The sequence below is a fragment of the Balaenoptera physalus genome (assembly GCF_965194825.1).
Source record: "Balaenoptera physalus genome assembly, chromosome: 12".
Classification (NCBI taxonomy): Eukaryota; Metazoa; Chordata; class Mammalia; order Artiodactyla; family Balaenopteridae; genus Balaenoptera; species Balaenoptera physalus.
This window is the reverse complement of record NC_138897.1, coordinates 61,577,916-61,593,348: the sequence shown is the minus strand read 5'-3', so window position 1 is coordinate 61,593,348 and position 15,433 is coordinate 61,577,916. Positions and strand designations below refer to the sequence as shown.

The 15,433-nt window shown below is 39.7% G+C and overlaps 1 protein-coding gene across 1 annotated transcript in view; it reads left to right on the top strand.

The window, feature by feature from the left end:
- The window catches only part of MYOM1 (myomesin 1), a 137,905-nt gene that overhangs the window by 44,290 nt on the left and 78,182 nt on the right, over positions 1-15,433 (top strand). Inside the window, exons 7-11 of the mRNA XM_082418586.1 lie at positions 969-1,057; positions 1,169-1,231; positions 4,847-5,011; positions 7,085-7,246; positions 14,212-14,353. Of these exons, the coding sequence (XP_082274712.1) occupies positions 969-1,057; positions 1,169-1,231; positions 4,847-5,011; positions 7,085-7,246; positions 14,212-14,353 (621 nt within the window). The remainder of the gene's footprint in view (positions 1-968; positions 1,058-1,168; positions 1,232-4,846; positions 5,012-7,084; positions 7,247-14,211; positions 14,354-15,433) is intronic.

The following is a 15,433-nucleotide window of genomic DNA, read 5'->3' as shown; positions in this document are numbered from 1 at the left end:
TCTATTGATGTCTGTAGATTTCAACAAGAACTAAGATTTTACAAATGAAACTAAACCCAGAGGAACAATGAAGAACACAAACACTGGCAGTGATAAGACACAAAACAGCCTTCTTTGAAATCTTAGCCTGTTCATCTCTGTGTGAGATCCTTCTCTCTCTACTCCATTATTAACAACATCCCAATTTCTGCATTATAACTTAGAGGAACTTCCAAATGGCACTTCTTGTGTTGTTCTGTGGGCCTGAACCTTAGCAGAATTGAAAGTTAAATAACTTACTTGTACTTTGAGGCTAGAACACATTAGACCAACCGGGATCCGTTTTGTGGCTCAGGGAGTCTGTGGGCGTCTATAAGGAGAGGCTGTTTCTTTGTCTCTTCATCACCCTGTAGCCTCCCAGACTGAAACCCACCCTGAGGGAGGCCCCAAGGTGCTCGGGGTCTTACCTGCTCCAAAGGTACATGGCTGGACATTTTCTGCTCCTGATACAACTTTAGACCAATTTTTCATCACACTGTTCACACTGTAATTTATATGCTTGACACTTTGTTGACTTTTTTTTTTTTTTTGGACATTTTAAATGAACCCAGGTTAGGGTCACGGTGGACTATAGCTGTTGGTAGATAGATCTGTTGGCCTATATAACACCACAGGGTGCTGGGTCAGAGAGAGTAGCTTTATCAAGAGTGCCGAAGAGCTATGTGTCAGTCAGTGATTTGCCCTGTGCCTCGTTAGCAAAGAGATCCTTGATGAAACAGCTAGCAATTACATCGGTCCTCCGTATCTGAGGAGGCGGAACCCGCCGATACTGAGGGCCGACTATTTTACACCATTTTACTTAAGGGACTTGAGCATCCGTGGATTTTAATATCCATGGGGGTCCTGGAACCAATCCCTCACGGATGCTGAGGGACGACTGTACCAGGAGTGTCACTGCACTGGGCACTCATTTCCATCCGTTCTTTCAGATGTGATTTTGAAGACACCGCTCAGTACCGGGCCTCAGCGATGAATGCTAAAGGAGAGCTTTCAGCATATGCTTCGGTTGTGGTAAAGAGTAAGTTTGCTGGACTTGTTTTATTCAAAGTGTATTTTTAAAAAATTTATTCTCACTGCTAAAAAATAAAGTCAAGGAACAGTTGGCATGCTTTTCTGCTTTCTTTTCTAGGATATAAGGGAGAGTTTGATGAGACTTTCTTCCGTGCAGGGGCCTCCACCTTGCCCCCCATCTGTAAGTTTAAAAGTATATTTGCTGTGTCATCTCTGTACAATACTGCATAATAAGCTGTTCCATAATGCTGAAATAAATACATAGTCTATATTATAATGTATGCTAGTGTGTGTGTAATACTACCTGTGGTTGGTTTTATTTTTTCAGATTCTTTGGTTACTATATTCTCTTTCTGCATATAATTGCTTTGCTCTGGTTTTATAAATGCCCAGATGTGACAGGCTAAAAATGGTTTTAAGTCTTAAAAGCATTTAAAATGCTTTTAAGTTTTTCTGTGTTTAAATTGAGAAAGATCATTACACAAACCTGTACAGAGTGATTTAACCACACACACACACACACACACACACACAGTGTGGACTATATCAGAGCAGTTTTACTCATTCTTAAATATCCAGTTCAGTATCAACTCCTTGAGAAATCCATGTCTGACCCCACTGCCACCCCAGGCCCCACCCACTCAGGGTTCGGTGTCCCCAGTGAAGCTGTGGCACCTTCATAAGAGCATCTATCTCACTGGACACTGTTAACTGTTCTCTCCCACTGACCCATGAGACACTTGAAGGCAAGGCTGGACCTTTTATCTTTAAACCCCAGCACCTGATGTAGAGTAGTATTTGATGATGAATGAATAAATAAATACATTAATTTATGAAATGCAATTTAATGAGGTCTAAATGTGGTTTAATAACAAATTATGAACAATATTCTGATCCATAGTAATTTGTAAATTTGTGAACTTCAATCATTTCATCTATATCAGAACTTCTTTTCATGGGAGGCAATAAAAGTAAAATCCTTATTGTTGTTCAAGTAATTTGATACTTACACTGTTCAGACTGAAAAAGGTAGTCAAGCCCGTACTTCTTATTTTCCAAACATTAAAAAATAAGTGGTAGTTTTAAAAATGGTTGATGAAAATACTTTCTCATGGGTCAGTTTTTCACCTAACTAATTAGTTTGATGTCTGTAGATGACCTACTCCATCGACTTCATGGAATGGCTCCTAATTTTAATATTCTAAATTGTAATCATTAGTATCAATCCCATGGGCAAGAGGGGATGATGGGTGAGAGTGTAGGAGGAACACATCCCAAATCATGTCCTTCCCTATCATTTGATTTATATTGAGATAGAATAGCTGGGAAATTTGAAACTATGACTTATCCCCAATGTCCCCAAGATTGGCCTATTGGTCATTCTACAATCCTCCACATGTATCCTGTTCAGTCCCATTTCTATATCATCATCCATGTTTTTCCCATTCCCCTCTTCTCCATCAAGCCAGAGTCTGAAAGCCCAGCTCAATCTTACTTCTCTAACTTCTTAATCTTTCAGAGCCTCCTCTGGCTCCTGAATTGAGTGCAGTTGTTCCCAGCATAGAGAACGGAGGGCTCTTATTCATTAATTCAACTAGTATTTTTTGAGCATCTGCCATGTGCCAGGTACCAGTTTAGGTGGTTGGAATATGCTGGTAAATATCATGGATAAAGCTCCCTGCCCTTGGTTCTGCTCTAGTAGTTAATATGTATTCATCAGTTGTGCCAGACTCTGTACTAGGACTTTTTTTTTTTTTTTTTTTTGAGCTGGGAGACAGCACCCCCAGCTTCACTGGTGATTTACAGTTTGGTTTTTTTTTTTTTTTTGATTGCTCCGTGCGGCATGTGGGATCTTAGTTCCCTGACCAGGGATCGAACCCATGCCCCCTGCAGTGGAAGCTCAGAGTCTTAACCACTGGACCTCCGGGGAAGTCCCCTAGGACATTTTTTATATGCATTGATTCATTTAATGCTCTCCAAAGCTTATGAACTGGGTGCCTTTTTATCTGTACTATGCAGATGAGGAAACAACTTAGAGAGATTAAATCATGGGTCAAGACCACGCATAATGGTAGAATAGCGACTTGTAACCTGGTCTTTCTAACTCCAAACCGTATTCTAAACCAGGGGTTGGCAAAGATTTTCTGTAAAGGACTAGATTGTAAATAGTTTAGGCTGTGTGGGTCTGTGTCACAACTATTCCACTCTACCACTGTAACACAAAAGCAGCCATCGGCAATAGATAGATGAATGAGCATGGCTGTATCCAGATAAAACCTTATTTATGAACACTGAAATTTGAATTTCCTATGACTTCTCCCATGTCACAAAATATTATCCTTCTTTTGATTTTTTTCAGCCATTAAAAAATTTAGAAACCATCCTTCATGGTACAAAACAGGAGGCAATCCAGAGTTGGCTCACAGATTTGCCAACCCCCGACTTAAACCAGGCCCTCCCTATAACCCTTACCTCTACTCCCTGAGGCAGCTTTGGAACCAGCCCAACTTCCCAATAAACAAGATCTGTTCAAGTTGTTTTGCGTTTTGATCTCAGTGGGACATCATCATATAAAAATGGGGCAGATGGGACACATGCTTCAAAGAGAAGTCATTTCCCTGTTGGTGAGTGGTTGCCTGGGGACACACAAAGTCAAGCCAACCCCATGTATTGGTTGAGAGCACAGGCTCTGGAAACAGCCTGCCAGTGTAAATCCTGCATCTGCAGGGTGCATATGGGCAGTTATTTAGTCTCCTCATGCTGCTGTTTCCTCATCGATAACATGGGAATAATAATGGCACTTACCTGATAGGGTTATTATGAGGCTTAATTGAGTTGGTAGATATTAAACACTTGGAATAATACTTGGCACAAGGTGAACTCAGTAAATGTTAGCTTGCATTTTCAAATTAATTCTAAGAGGTCTTAGGAAGAGAATTGAAATAGGAGAAAAAGGGCCTAAGTTTTAGAGTTGGGCAGTTATACATTTGAATTTCAGTTTCACACATGATGCCTTTGAAACCTTGGCGTTAGCTATATATTATATTTGTGAACTTCTATATCCCCACCTGAAAGAGAGGAAAAACTAGTAACTATGCCATGGAGTTTTTGCAAGGATTAGATGACATGTCAAATGTGAAGTTCCTGGCATGTAGGAAGCCATCAAAAATAGTCATTATTTTCCCAGGCCCTTTCCTTTGAGAAAAGAGAAAATAAAACCTAGGAGAGTTTATGGTGCAGGTATTTACTCAATCTATAAATAAGATATTTCTAAGAATGGTATTTTAAACTTTGTTTTCTCCCATTGATGTTTCTTGTATTTTTTTAACCCAGATCATCAAAGAAGCTGAAGCCACTTACTAAAAAACTCAATTTTTATGAGAAATTGATATGGCTATTTGTTTCAAGAGTACAAGCAGTAAAGTTTAAATGAACTCAGAATCTAACATTTTAATGTGCATATACTGCAGCTATATTTAAGTCTAAGCTAAATGTGGTGTTCATTTATATTTTATGTAAAGCGTTAAACCTGACCTTTTAAATTCTATTAATTATAATAGTAAAAATAAGCATTTAGCTTATCTGACCAATGAAGAATTTCCATACACAGAATTTCCATTTCAATATAATGAAATATGTGAATATGCTACATACTTCTTTTATAAGACTTAATTTTTGCCCAGATAAGTCACTTGATAGGTTTGTTGTGATTGCTTTCTGCCTGTGCTTATTAAAATGCTTGTGTCTCTTTGATGACAAAAAGTAAATTACTGATGTTTGTTTTTGTTGTGCCCAGTTGCTGTGACCCCTTACGGTTATGCGTCCAAGTTTGAGATCCACTTTGATGACAAGTTTGATGTGTCTTTCGGGAGAGAAGGCGAGACGATGAGTCTAGGCTGCCGTGTAGTTATCACTCCTGAAATTAAACATTTCCAGCCGGAGATCCAGTGGTACCGAAATGGTGAGCCTTACTAATGAATTCTCGCTAGGTTCTTATTTGCAGAAGGTCACAGCCCAGGCTTGGCCCCAGAGCATGAATGTCCATAAGACTGCAGTTCTCTTTACCAGAGCTGGCAGAATCTGAACGTTAGAGGACATAACCTTTTGGATGTTACAAAAGCTTTTACACATATATCAGAGTAGCAGAACTTTCACAATATATTTGTGGAAATTATAATTTCTTATCACCAAGTAATATAGGGAAAGGATTACAAAAAAATGTATTCTCATTTTGCAAGTTGGATGTATATTCATTTTGTAAGTTTATTTTATTTGGTAAAATAAAGCGGAGTCCAGTGAAGTCCAATGGGACTATGGAGCATGCCCATTGGTCCCCAGGCACGGTGGGTGGTGGTTAGCATGCTCACCGTGCAGTTGGCCTGAACTTCAGTGCATGTGTGGGCACCGGGCAGTCTGGGCCATCCCAAGGCCATGGCTGAGACCAGGACCTGGGCCCAGAGTGAAACCAGTCACGGCAGCAGTAGCGGCAGCAGCAGCAACATTGCTGGCCGGCGTGGCCCTAGAGGAGAGGAGGGGCCCCACTTGGGGCGGTGTGGGCGCCCACAGTGGGAGCCAAGATTGCCTGTCCGCCCCAGAATGCGTCATTGTGGGATCTGCACAGATATGAGCTTCCTGGCCTGAGCACCGTGACAGGAGCTGCCAGCAATCACGCAATAAACTTGTCTGTAAAATATTATAAAATAAAAGCATGTACATAGACATTGCAGTAAGGCACATAAGACAGTTGTTAGAATTCTTCAGAGTTTAGACTCTCTGGTTATGAAAACTGCCACAACATTGCAAAGCAAATATTCACAGGCTTGGAGATAAAAATTAAGTTTAAAGACTGTCACATTCAATGAAAAAGAACACTATTTTCATACGAAACTTTGGATGAAGCAGTTATTAACAAGAAAGATAATTTTGAATTAATTTTTCCTCATAATCAAAGATACAGTGAGAGGATGCATAAACAGGCATTTGAATTATATACAAATCATGAAGTCATTTTCAGTTTCTTGTATGACCACAAGTTACAGGACATGTAAGAGAAAACATTAGGATGCAATTATGTAAATTTACATGTAAAATTAAATTCAGACTTACATGAAACTATTTGTATAAAGAGTTAAATCTTTTTAGAAAAAATTGTTCCTCAAGAATCATAAGCTCTGATTCACTTTGTTATAAAGCAGAAACTATCACACCATTGTAAAGCAATTATACTCCAATAAAGATGTTTAAAAAAAAAAAAAAGAATCGTCAGCTCTAGAGTACTAAAATTTATATTTTGAAATAGTTCATCAGAAGATTAACCCAATGTTAACTTTATAGCACCATAACTATATAATACTATAACGTATAAAACTATATATTACTATGACTATGTAATACTCTTAACACCTGCATTAATAGTTGCATCAGCAGAAAGATCCTTCTTAAAATAAAAAAAATCAAAACTAATTTATGATCTTGCATTTGCAAAGAGTGACTGATGTTGCTTTCAGTTATATCAATTTAAAATGAAGTTACTAAAAGTAACTGAGTTTGCAGAAAAGTAAGTAAAAAATATCGTATTATCAATCAACATATCACATTAATAAAGTATTATTTTTGTATGTAAAATTATGGCATGAAAATATTATTTTTTGCAATTTGTATTACCCTATCATGTTTTATAAGTAATAAAGTATTTTTAGAGGACAAAGCCTTATATTTTAGTACCTTGACTGTGTTTTTTTTCTCTGCTTTTTTGAGCAAGGGGTCTTGTAATTTCATTTTGCACTGGGCCCTGCAGATTATGTATCTGGCCCTGGTCCCCCCTCACTTCTGCTCTAACATTTTAACCAATATAAACATGGCAGAATGACTCAAAGCCCTATAGACTTCCTCTAATATTCAGATAGCATTCAATATAGAAGAAGAGGAATAAAGAGAGAGAGAGAGAATTGGGGGGAGGGAAGAGTGGAGGGGAAGGAGGAAGAAGAGAGTAATGAGAAAGAAATCAGTTAATTTGCTTACTTTTGTTCCCTAGGGGCTCCTGTTTCTCCATCAAAGTGGGTGCAAACACACTGGAGTGGAGATCGGGCAACACTAACATTTTCTCATCTCAACAAGGAAGATGAAGGTCTCTACAAAATCCGTGTACGAATGGGAGACTATTATGAACAACACAGCGCTTACGTCTTTGTTCGAGGTAAGACCTAGCAAAAAGCAGAATATCTGAGAATATTTAAAACACCGAGGCCATGTCAATCTATCCAAACATATTTTTGGTAACGATGAAAGAGCCAATGTAAAAATTTAACCCTGAAAGCACCAGCTAGCAGGTGACCAGTTTCCAGACTATATTACTGTCACTAGTGTCAGTACTTTCCTCATCTTCAACAAGCCCCCTGAGCAGTGCTCTGTAGGTGTCTGAGTAGAGAGGCTAAATCCTAGTGATGCAAAAAGCCGTCTCAGTCTGAAGAAGCTACAATAAAAGAGTGATGGGGACTCACTCTTGAATATCTGTTTTGGAGAGCAAATTTATTACTTCATTACAGGCCTTTTCTTTATAGCTTTAGTTTTAATGAACTAGGAAACAAGATGCTACAACTGAATTCTTTTTTTTTTAAACTATATTTATTTATTTATTTATTTGGCTGTGTTGGGTCTTCGTTTCTGTGCGAGGGCTTTCTCCAGTTGCGGCAAGCGGGGGCCACTCTTCATCGCGGTGCATGGGCCTCTCACTATCGCGGCCTCTCTTGTTGCGGAGCACAGGCTCCAGACGCGCAGGCTCAGTAATTGTGGCTCACGGGCCTAGTTGCTCCGCGGCATGTGGGATCTTCCCAGACCAGGGCTCGAACCCGTGTCCCCTGCATTGGCAGGCAGACTCTCAACCACTGCGCCACCAGGGAAGCCCCCAACTACAACTGAATTCTTAAGACAAACTATAACTGTTGGTTTTAGGAGTCTTTCTTTTTTCAGCGATGTCTCTAACAGGTCAGACATGTACAAGTGGGAATGTTATTTCTACATGAGATCCAGATCATCTGGAAGACGATGAACACTTCCAGGCCACAAAGGCAGTGCTCTGTGTTCTTTTACGTGATGGTCAGTCAGGTGTGGCCACACGAGGAGACAGAGGAGGGGCTCAGGAAAAGAGTGTATTATACTCATAGGTCCTAGAGAACCACCCAGGGCCACATGGGGAAGCAAAGGCACTACTGGTTGGTCAGGAGGCAGAAGAGGCAGAGGGAGAGCTTAGACCGCAGTCTGTATTGGAGCTCCTGTGGAAAAGGCATGGCAGGGCGGGGTAAACAGTTCAGGATTGGCTGCTGTGAACAACTTCAGCAGACCCTAAGCTACAGGGGTCGTGCTTAGTTGTCTGGTCCCTGGTGCTGAGACGATTAAGGCAGGGGAATATTTCCTCCTGGGGTACACGGGCCAGATGGAGGAGGTGAGCTCTGGACGGGTTAAAATTGGCTAGCCCCCGGAGATGGGGGCAGAAAATCTCTCCCTACCCAGAAAGGCTTTTAAGATGTCAAAACGTCACAATATACAGAAAATAAACATATAAACAATACAGGTAGACTTGCTAATTTTTTATCTCTTATACATTAAATAGAACCATAAACTCCTGGGTGTTTTGATGAGGGTGGAACATTAGAGGTCATGCAGGTGTCCTTAACTGGAGTCCACAGACTCCCAAGGGGTCTGTGATTATAACTGTACTTCAGTATAATTAGTTTCTTTGGTAAGCTCATGTATTTTATTTTATTTTATGCATTTAAAAACATTGTTCTGAGAAGGGCCCTCTAGGTTTTCTTTACCACTTTGCCAAAGGAGTCTAAGGCACACAAAAATGTTAGGATTCCCCTTAATTTTTTTTTTATAAATTTATTTATTTACTTATTTATTTTTGGCTGCATTGGGTCTTTGTTGCTGCACGCGGGCTTTCTCTAGTTGCAGTGAGCGGGGGCTACTCTTTGTTGCGGTGCACGGGTTTCTCATTGCAGTGGATCCTCTTGTTGCAGAGCACGGGCTCTAGGCGCACGGGCTTCAGTAGTTGTGCCACACAGGCTAAGTAGTTGTGGCGCATGGGCTTAGTTGTTCCATAGCATGTGGGATCTTCCCGGACCAGGGCTCAAACCTATGTCCCCTGCATTGGCAGGCGGATTCTTAACCACTGCGCCACCAGGGAAATCCCTCCCCTTAATTTTAAGATGCAGAAACTAAAACTCAGGAAAGTAACATGATTTACCAAAAGCCTCACAGTTAGAAGCAGAAGTGGGACTAGGATACAGGCCTTCTGATGGCTAACCCAGGATTTTAATTAGGGAATAGGTTAAGCTGCTGAAATGAAATTTTAAAAAAAAGTTTATTTCTGTCCTATGTCCATCAATCCAGAGGTAGGAAGGTGGTCCAGGTGGTTCTGCTCAACTCAGTCATTCAGAGTCCTGGCTCCCATCTATGTTGTTGCTCCACTGCCCCCGTGGTGCTGTCCTGTGTTCCCGTTCCAGCCTGTGGGAAGGGCAGAGATGCGGGGATGCACACATCACTTCTGCATGGTGAACACTCTACCACACATACAGAGGGAGGGAAGCTGGGCAACATGTTGCCTGCAGAAGCTCAGGGGTTCTGGTACTAAAAGGAAACAGGAGGAATGGATACTGGGGAGAGACAGCAGTCTATATACCACACCAGTACTGAACAATAACAAATGATCATTGAATTCTGCCACGGATTTGCAACTGATAAAGATGCACGAATATCTATGCCAGCTGAAAACTGGGTCAGACTTCCTCCTACACAAAAGCATTTGGGAAAAGTCGGATCTTGCGAGGGGAAAAGAAGCGTAGCCCTCTGGGTCAGTTGCAGTAAAAATGGACCTCCTGGAAGTTACCAGCAAGTATGTTTGTTTAAACAAAGCACCCGGATAGACCTGGCCAGATGATAACTGAAAGCAAACAGAGTCTTTGCCTCTGCTCTCAGTCTGACCTGAACCAAAGAGTATCTCTGGTGACTCAAGAAACACTTAAGTTATGCCTTGAGGATTCCCTTTGTGGACTTTTTCTGGGAACTCTGACACAGTCCAGGGTTTCCTCAGCAACATTTCTCAGTGCCCACATCCAGAGTCGTGGCCCTCTGCAGGTTGAGGCCAGACTTCAGATGACCAACCACAGACAGGGGGAAGGGATTGAAATTTATCATTAAGCCAGTTTTCATATCCACAAAATAAGGGAAGATTCTAAAATGTATCAGATGTTGATGTGAGAGAATTGAAAAGATTCATGGGGAAGACAAAATTGCAAAGACAAATATCAGAAATGGAGTTGTGAATTTAACTTTTAGAAAAAGATTTCCCCTGTAAGTTTATTTTAAATGATACATTTTAGATTCTTTAAAAAAAATCTTTATTGAGATATAATTACACACCGTAAGAGTCAGCCATGCTAAGTGGACAGTGCTTTTCAGAATATTCATAGAGCTGTGCACCCACCACCTACAATCCAGCTTAGAACATCCCCTTCACCCCAAAGAGATTTCTTGTGCCCCTTCCCCACTCCCATCCCCAGTCTAGCCCCCAGACAGCCACTAACCTACTCCCTGCCTCTATAAACTGTCTTTTCTGAACATTTCTGGATATAATATGTGATCTTTTACTTTTGTCGTTTTTCATGAGCCTATGTTTTGAAGTTCTTTATGTTGGTACTTTGTTCCTTTTTATTGCTGACTAATATTGCACCGTATGGATATACCTCATTTTGTGTGTCCATTCACCAGTTGATGGACAGTTGGATTGTTTCCATTCTCTGACTATTATGAATAATGCTGCTATGAACATTTGTGTTCCTATTCATGGACCTAGGTTTTCAGTTCTCTTGGGTAGATAGCTACAAGTGGAATTGCTGAGTCGTATGTTAAATTTGTGTTTAACTTTTTGAGAAACTGCCAAAGTGTTTTAAGTGACATTTTATGGTGTTTTTTTTTTTAAACTTTGAGCTGCATGAGGCCATTTCAATGCATTTTTCAGAGCTCTGGTATTTTGCTGCTTAGAAAATAGCTTCTGAACCAGAATGATCAGTGTAGAAAGCACCATATGTCTGCAGAAACACATTCCAGAGCTGTACATATTTGGCCAGTTTTTTTATTACATACATAATATGTGTTCTTTCTGAAAAAATAGATAATATAAATAAGAAAAAAAGAAAAGCCATCGTAAGTCTAACATCCAGAGATACCTGAAGTTATCATTTTATCACATATTCTTCTAGACTTTTATATATTCTTTCCTCCCCTTCCCACACACATGGCAGGGAGGAAAGAAAGATGATACAGTGATAAAGGATGGGATATAAATGTCATGAAAAAAGAATTACAAATGAAAAATAAATTATGAAAAAGTTTTCACTAGTAATCAAAGCAATAAAATTAATCTATCACACTGAAAAGATTTACAAGGTTTTAAAATCCATTGGGATGAAGGAATGGAGGGACCAGCACTCTTACACATTGCTGGTGAGTGTAAATCGGTTTAGCTTTTCTCAGGGTGTTTTGCCACTATGTATCAACAGCGCGCATTTTCCAGCGATTCTAGTTCTAGGAATTTAAGTGGACAAAGCTGAAAAAAATGTTTGTTTGGGGGAAAATCTGGAAGGAATCTAGATATCCACCAATGAGAACTGAAAATAAAGTATAATAAATATTCCATATAAACACACAAATACTGCACAGCAATGAAAACTAATGATGTATACTTACTAATATGAAAATATATCAGAAAAACAGTTTACATGAAACTATATAGTCCAATCCCACTTTTAATTTATTTATTTATTTATTTATTTATTTATGGCTGTGTTAGGTCTTCGTTTCTGTGCGAGGGCTTTCTCTAGTTGTGGCAAGTGGGGGCCACTCTTCATTGCGGTGCGCGGGCCTCTCACTATCGCGGCCTCTCTTGTTGCGGAGCACAGGCTCCAGACGCACAGGCTCAGTAATTGTGGCTCACGGGCCTAGTCGCTCCGCGGCATGTGGGATCTTCCCAGACCAGGGCTCGAACCCGTGTCCCCTGCATTGGCAGGCAGATTCTCAACCACTGCGCCACCAGGGAAGCCCCAATCCCACTTTTATTTAAAAAACAATCACTTTTTTAAAAAATTGGAGTATAGTTGATTTACATTGTTGTGAAAAACAATTACTTTTGAGTTTATAAATATAGGGGAAAAAATCTAGAAAAATCTAGGCAAATATGTTAGTAATCTCTGAGTTATGGAATTAAGAGGGATTTTAACATGTATTTTTTATTATCATGTATTTTACAAGCAGACACTACTTTTATAATAAAGATAAACAATAAAATTACTTACATTTTGATAAAGGTTATTAAATAGCCTGTGTCAGAGGTCAGAATATAAAGAGTAGCAGGCTAATCTTTGGCCTAATTTATCAAAGCTACAAAAAGTTTGACTATTTGGAGGGTTGGGAGAAGGAAGGGCAGAGGCTAAGAAGAGGACTGACGTTGCCCAAGTGGGTGCTGTGGGCCAGATGCTCTGTAGCAGCTGCTGGGAGCCAAGAGCACAAGTGTGAAGCAATACAGCATGGTATTCGGATTTGGCTTCCAGCAGCTGCTGTACAGAACCGTGTTTTGAAAGATTGTCAAGTCCAAATGGCAAATGGCATATTCCAAGCAATTTTATGGAAATGCTGAGAAATGGCTCCCTAAATGTCTGCTGTCTGCCAGGCTCTGTTACATACAATGGATTTATCTATCAACACCAACGTTTCTGGTTGTTACATTATGGGCTTTTTGCTAAAAAGGGACATGGCTAGAGGTTGCCAGCTGTCCCCCTTGCAGGTGAGCAGCTATTAGGTCTGTTAACTTCAGCATCTCCACCTCCATCCTAGCTCTGCTCCACCTTCACCATCAGCAGACCTTCTCCCCACCTTCCAGTGCTCTGAAAGCCTAAAAGGAAAAAACTTTCTCCCCACCAAAATGCCCATTTGCCGTTGTGTGGCATGCAGGAACTCTGCATTGTTTTAGGCATGATGATTTGGTTACACTCTCCTATAGCACTTATGCAGGAGATATTATCCTGTGGGTTCATGGGTTCATGCAGGTTCATGGGGCAAGAAACAGAATGTTCAAAACCAAAGTGATTTAAGATCTTCACAGATAATGCACAGCCCTGTTAGCAAATGTTTCAGTAACTTAGAGTTACAGAAGTGTAGATCATAGGAAAAGAAAGTGTTTATTATTCAGTCAGCAAGAGTGTTTTCCCTGGGTGAGTGGCTCCTACATGTCTCAGCCTCCTCTCCTACTAATTCCAGTTGTTAAAGGGTTGACCAGATGTCAAGAGGAATTGGCAAATGTGGTTCCCTTCCCCTTGGGATTCTGACTCTTATCTTAATCATTTTCACTTAAAAGGCCACTATCTGGTTATTTTCATTCCCCTTCCTTTCCTCCTAAAAACACCCCTGAGTCACTAATTTATCTGTGCACACACTGCTGAGGGGACCCACTGTCAGAGGATCCCATTTCATGAACAGTCACTGAACTCTGTTTCTTGTATAATCTTAGACTTTTACTAAACTCAGATAAACTAAGCTCAGATGTGGCTATTTCATCAGAGTTACTTTCACAAGGATCTGCAGCTTGGGAACAAACATTTAATTAAAATGAATGTTTTTGTTTCTCTTCCAAAATGGTGGTCCCAGCATAGGGATGGGCAAAGCTTCTTGGTTCTTCTTTTCTTGTGGATGTATCTAGAAGGTGACAGAAGGGGCTGTTTGTTCCCCTTTGGAGCCATTCATAGCTTCCGAGTAACACTGCACAATAATTATCTTAAGAACAGACTTCCTGACATAACTTACGTCAGACTTTTCTGATAGCAGTCCTCAACATGTCCTTATTTATTTTCTTTTAGAACATTTTGGGCAGGCAAGGGCCATGAGGCAGAGGTCATGGGTCCTTTTCAGAGCCCTTCCTAGCATAATGTTCCTTGTACTGATGGTGAAAAGCACACATTGTTATTTTGGTAAGCAAATTACAAAATTGAAGATTGCTCGACTGGGGCCAAAGATATAGCCACTGCAGTGGTGTGGTAAGAAATGTCTGCACTAAGACCTTGGCCTTTGGGGCTGACAGAGGGTTAACAGGATCCTTCTGTATCCCCACAGATGCTGATGCAGAGATTGAAGGGGCCCCAGCCTCTCCCTTGGATGTGGTGCCCTTGGATGCCAACAAAGATTATATCACCATCTCTTGGAAACAGCCGGCTGTGGATGGAGGGAGTCCTATTCTGGGATATTTTATTGATAAGTTAGTACTTAGTCTAACTTCAGTTAAAGTGATTTGGCCATAGAGACACATGCTTGATTTCTCCTACCATTTCTAGGTGAAGTGTTTTCTTTACTGGTCTCCTCTCCCTCTTTTCTCTGTGTCTCTGTCTCTGTCTGGTGTGTATGTATATATATATGTATATACACATACCTACCTTTTTTACCTAAATTCCAAAGATAATCCTTAAATTGTACTACCAACCCAAGTCACTAATTTGGCAAGAATATTATGAATTTGTTCACCTAATAGAGGCCACTTTAGAAATGAAATAGCTGGTATTCAATATACTTAATGTCCATATTCTTAGTATGTCAGTAATTTAAGAATATTAATTAATTTAAAGAATAATACTCTAAGAATCCTAACAAAATCTCATTTATATCACAGGATTCAAGTTTGACAAAGAAATAACAAATATCCATAGTATTAAATTGTGTTTTATCTACAAATTGTTGCTGTTTACATTCTCCAAAACTTAGAGGCTTTATATTTATAGTAAATGGGTCTTACATATGAATTATCCAGTGAGCTTGGCCAATTTAGAAACAAATTTAGATTATTGACCTAAATACATTATTGTCTGACTTAGTTTCTTTTCAAATAGTTGCTCCAATTGTCTTCCATTTTTGAGTAATAAACCCTGACTGTAAAAACCACTAGGGGCAGATAATCTATGCCACTGTAGTATGACAGGTTTGTACCAAGGTGGATTAAACTTAATATTTATAGCAGTAAGTAAGTATATGCCTACTGGGCTCAGTACCAACTAGAGAAATATTTATAATAGATTATACTTTATTTAACCGTACACCAAATGTTTCCACGTTATTTCATCATTGAATAATGATGAACTGTGAAGTTTTAGATATATTCTTTTTTTAAAAATATGCATCTGTATTTTAGTTAAAAACATAACTATCTACCTTTGTAAAAGTATCCCTCTACGTAAATGCACCGTTTTTTTACAAATCTAGTAAGATTCTTTTTTTTTGAATTTTTGAATTTTATTTTATTTATTTTTTTATACAGCAGGTTCTTATTAGTTCTCTATTTTATACA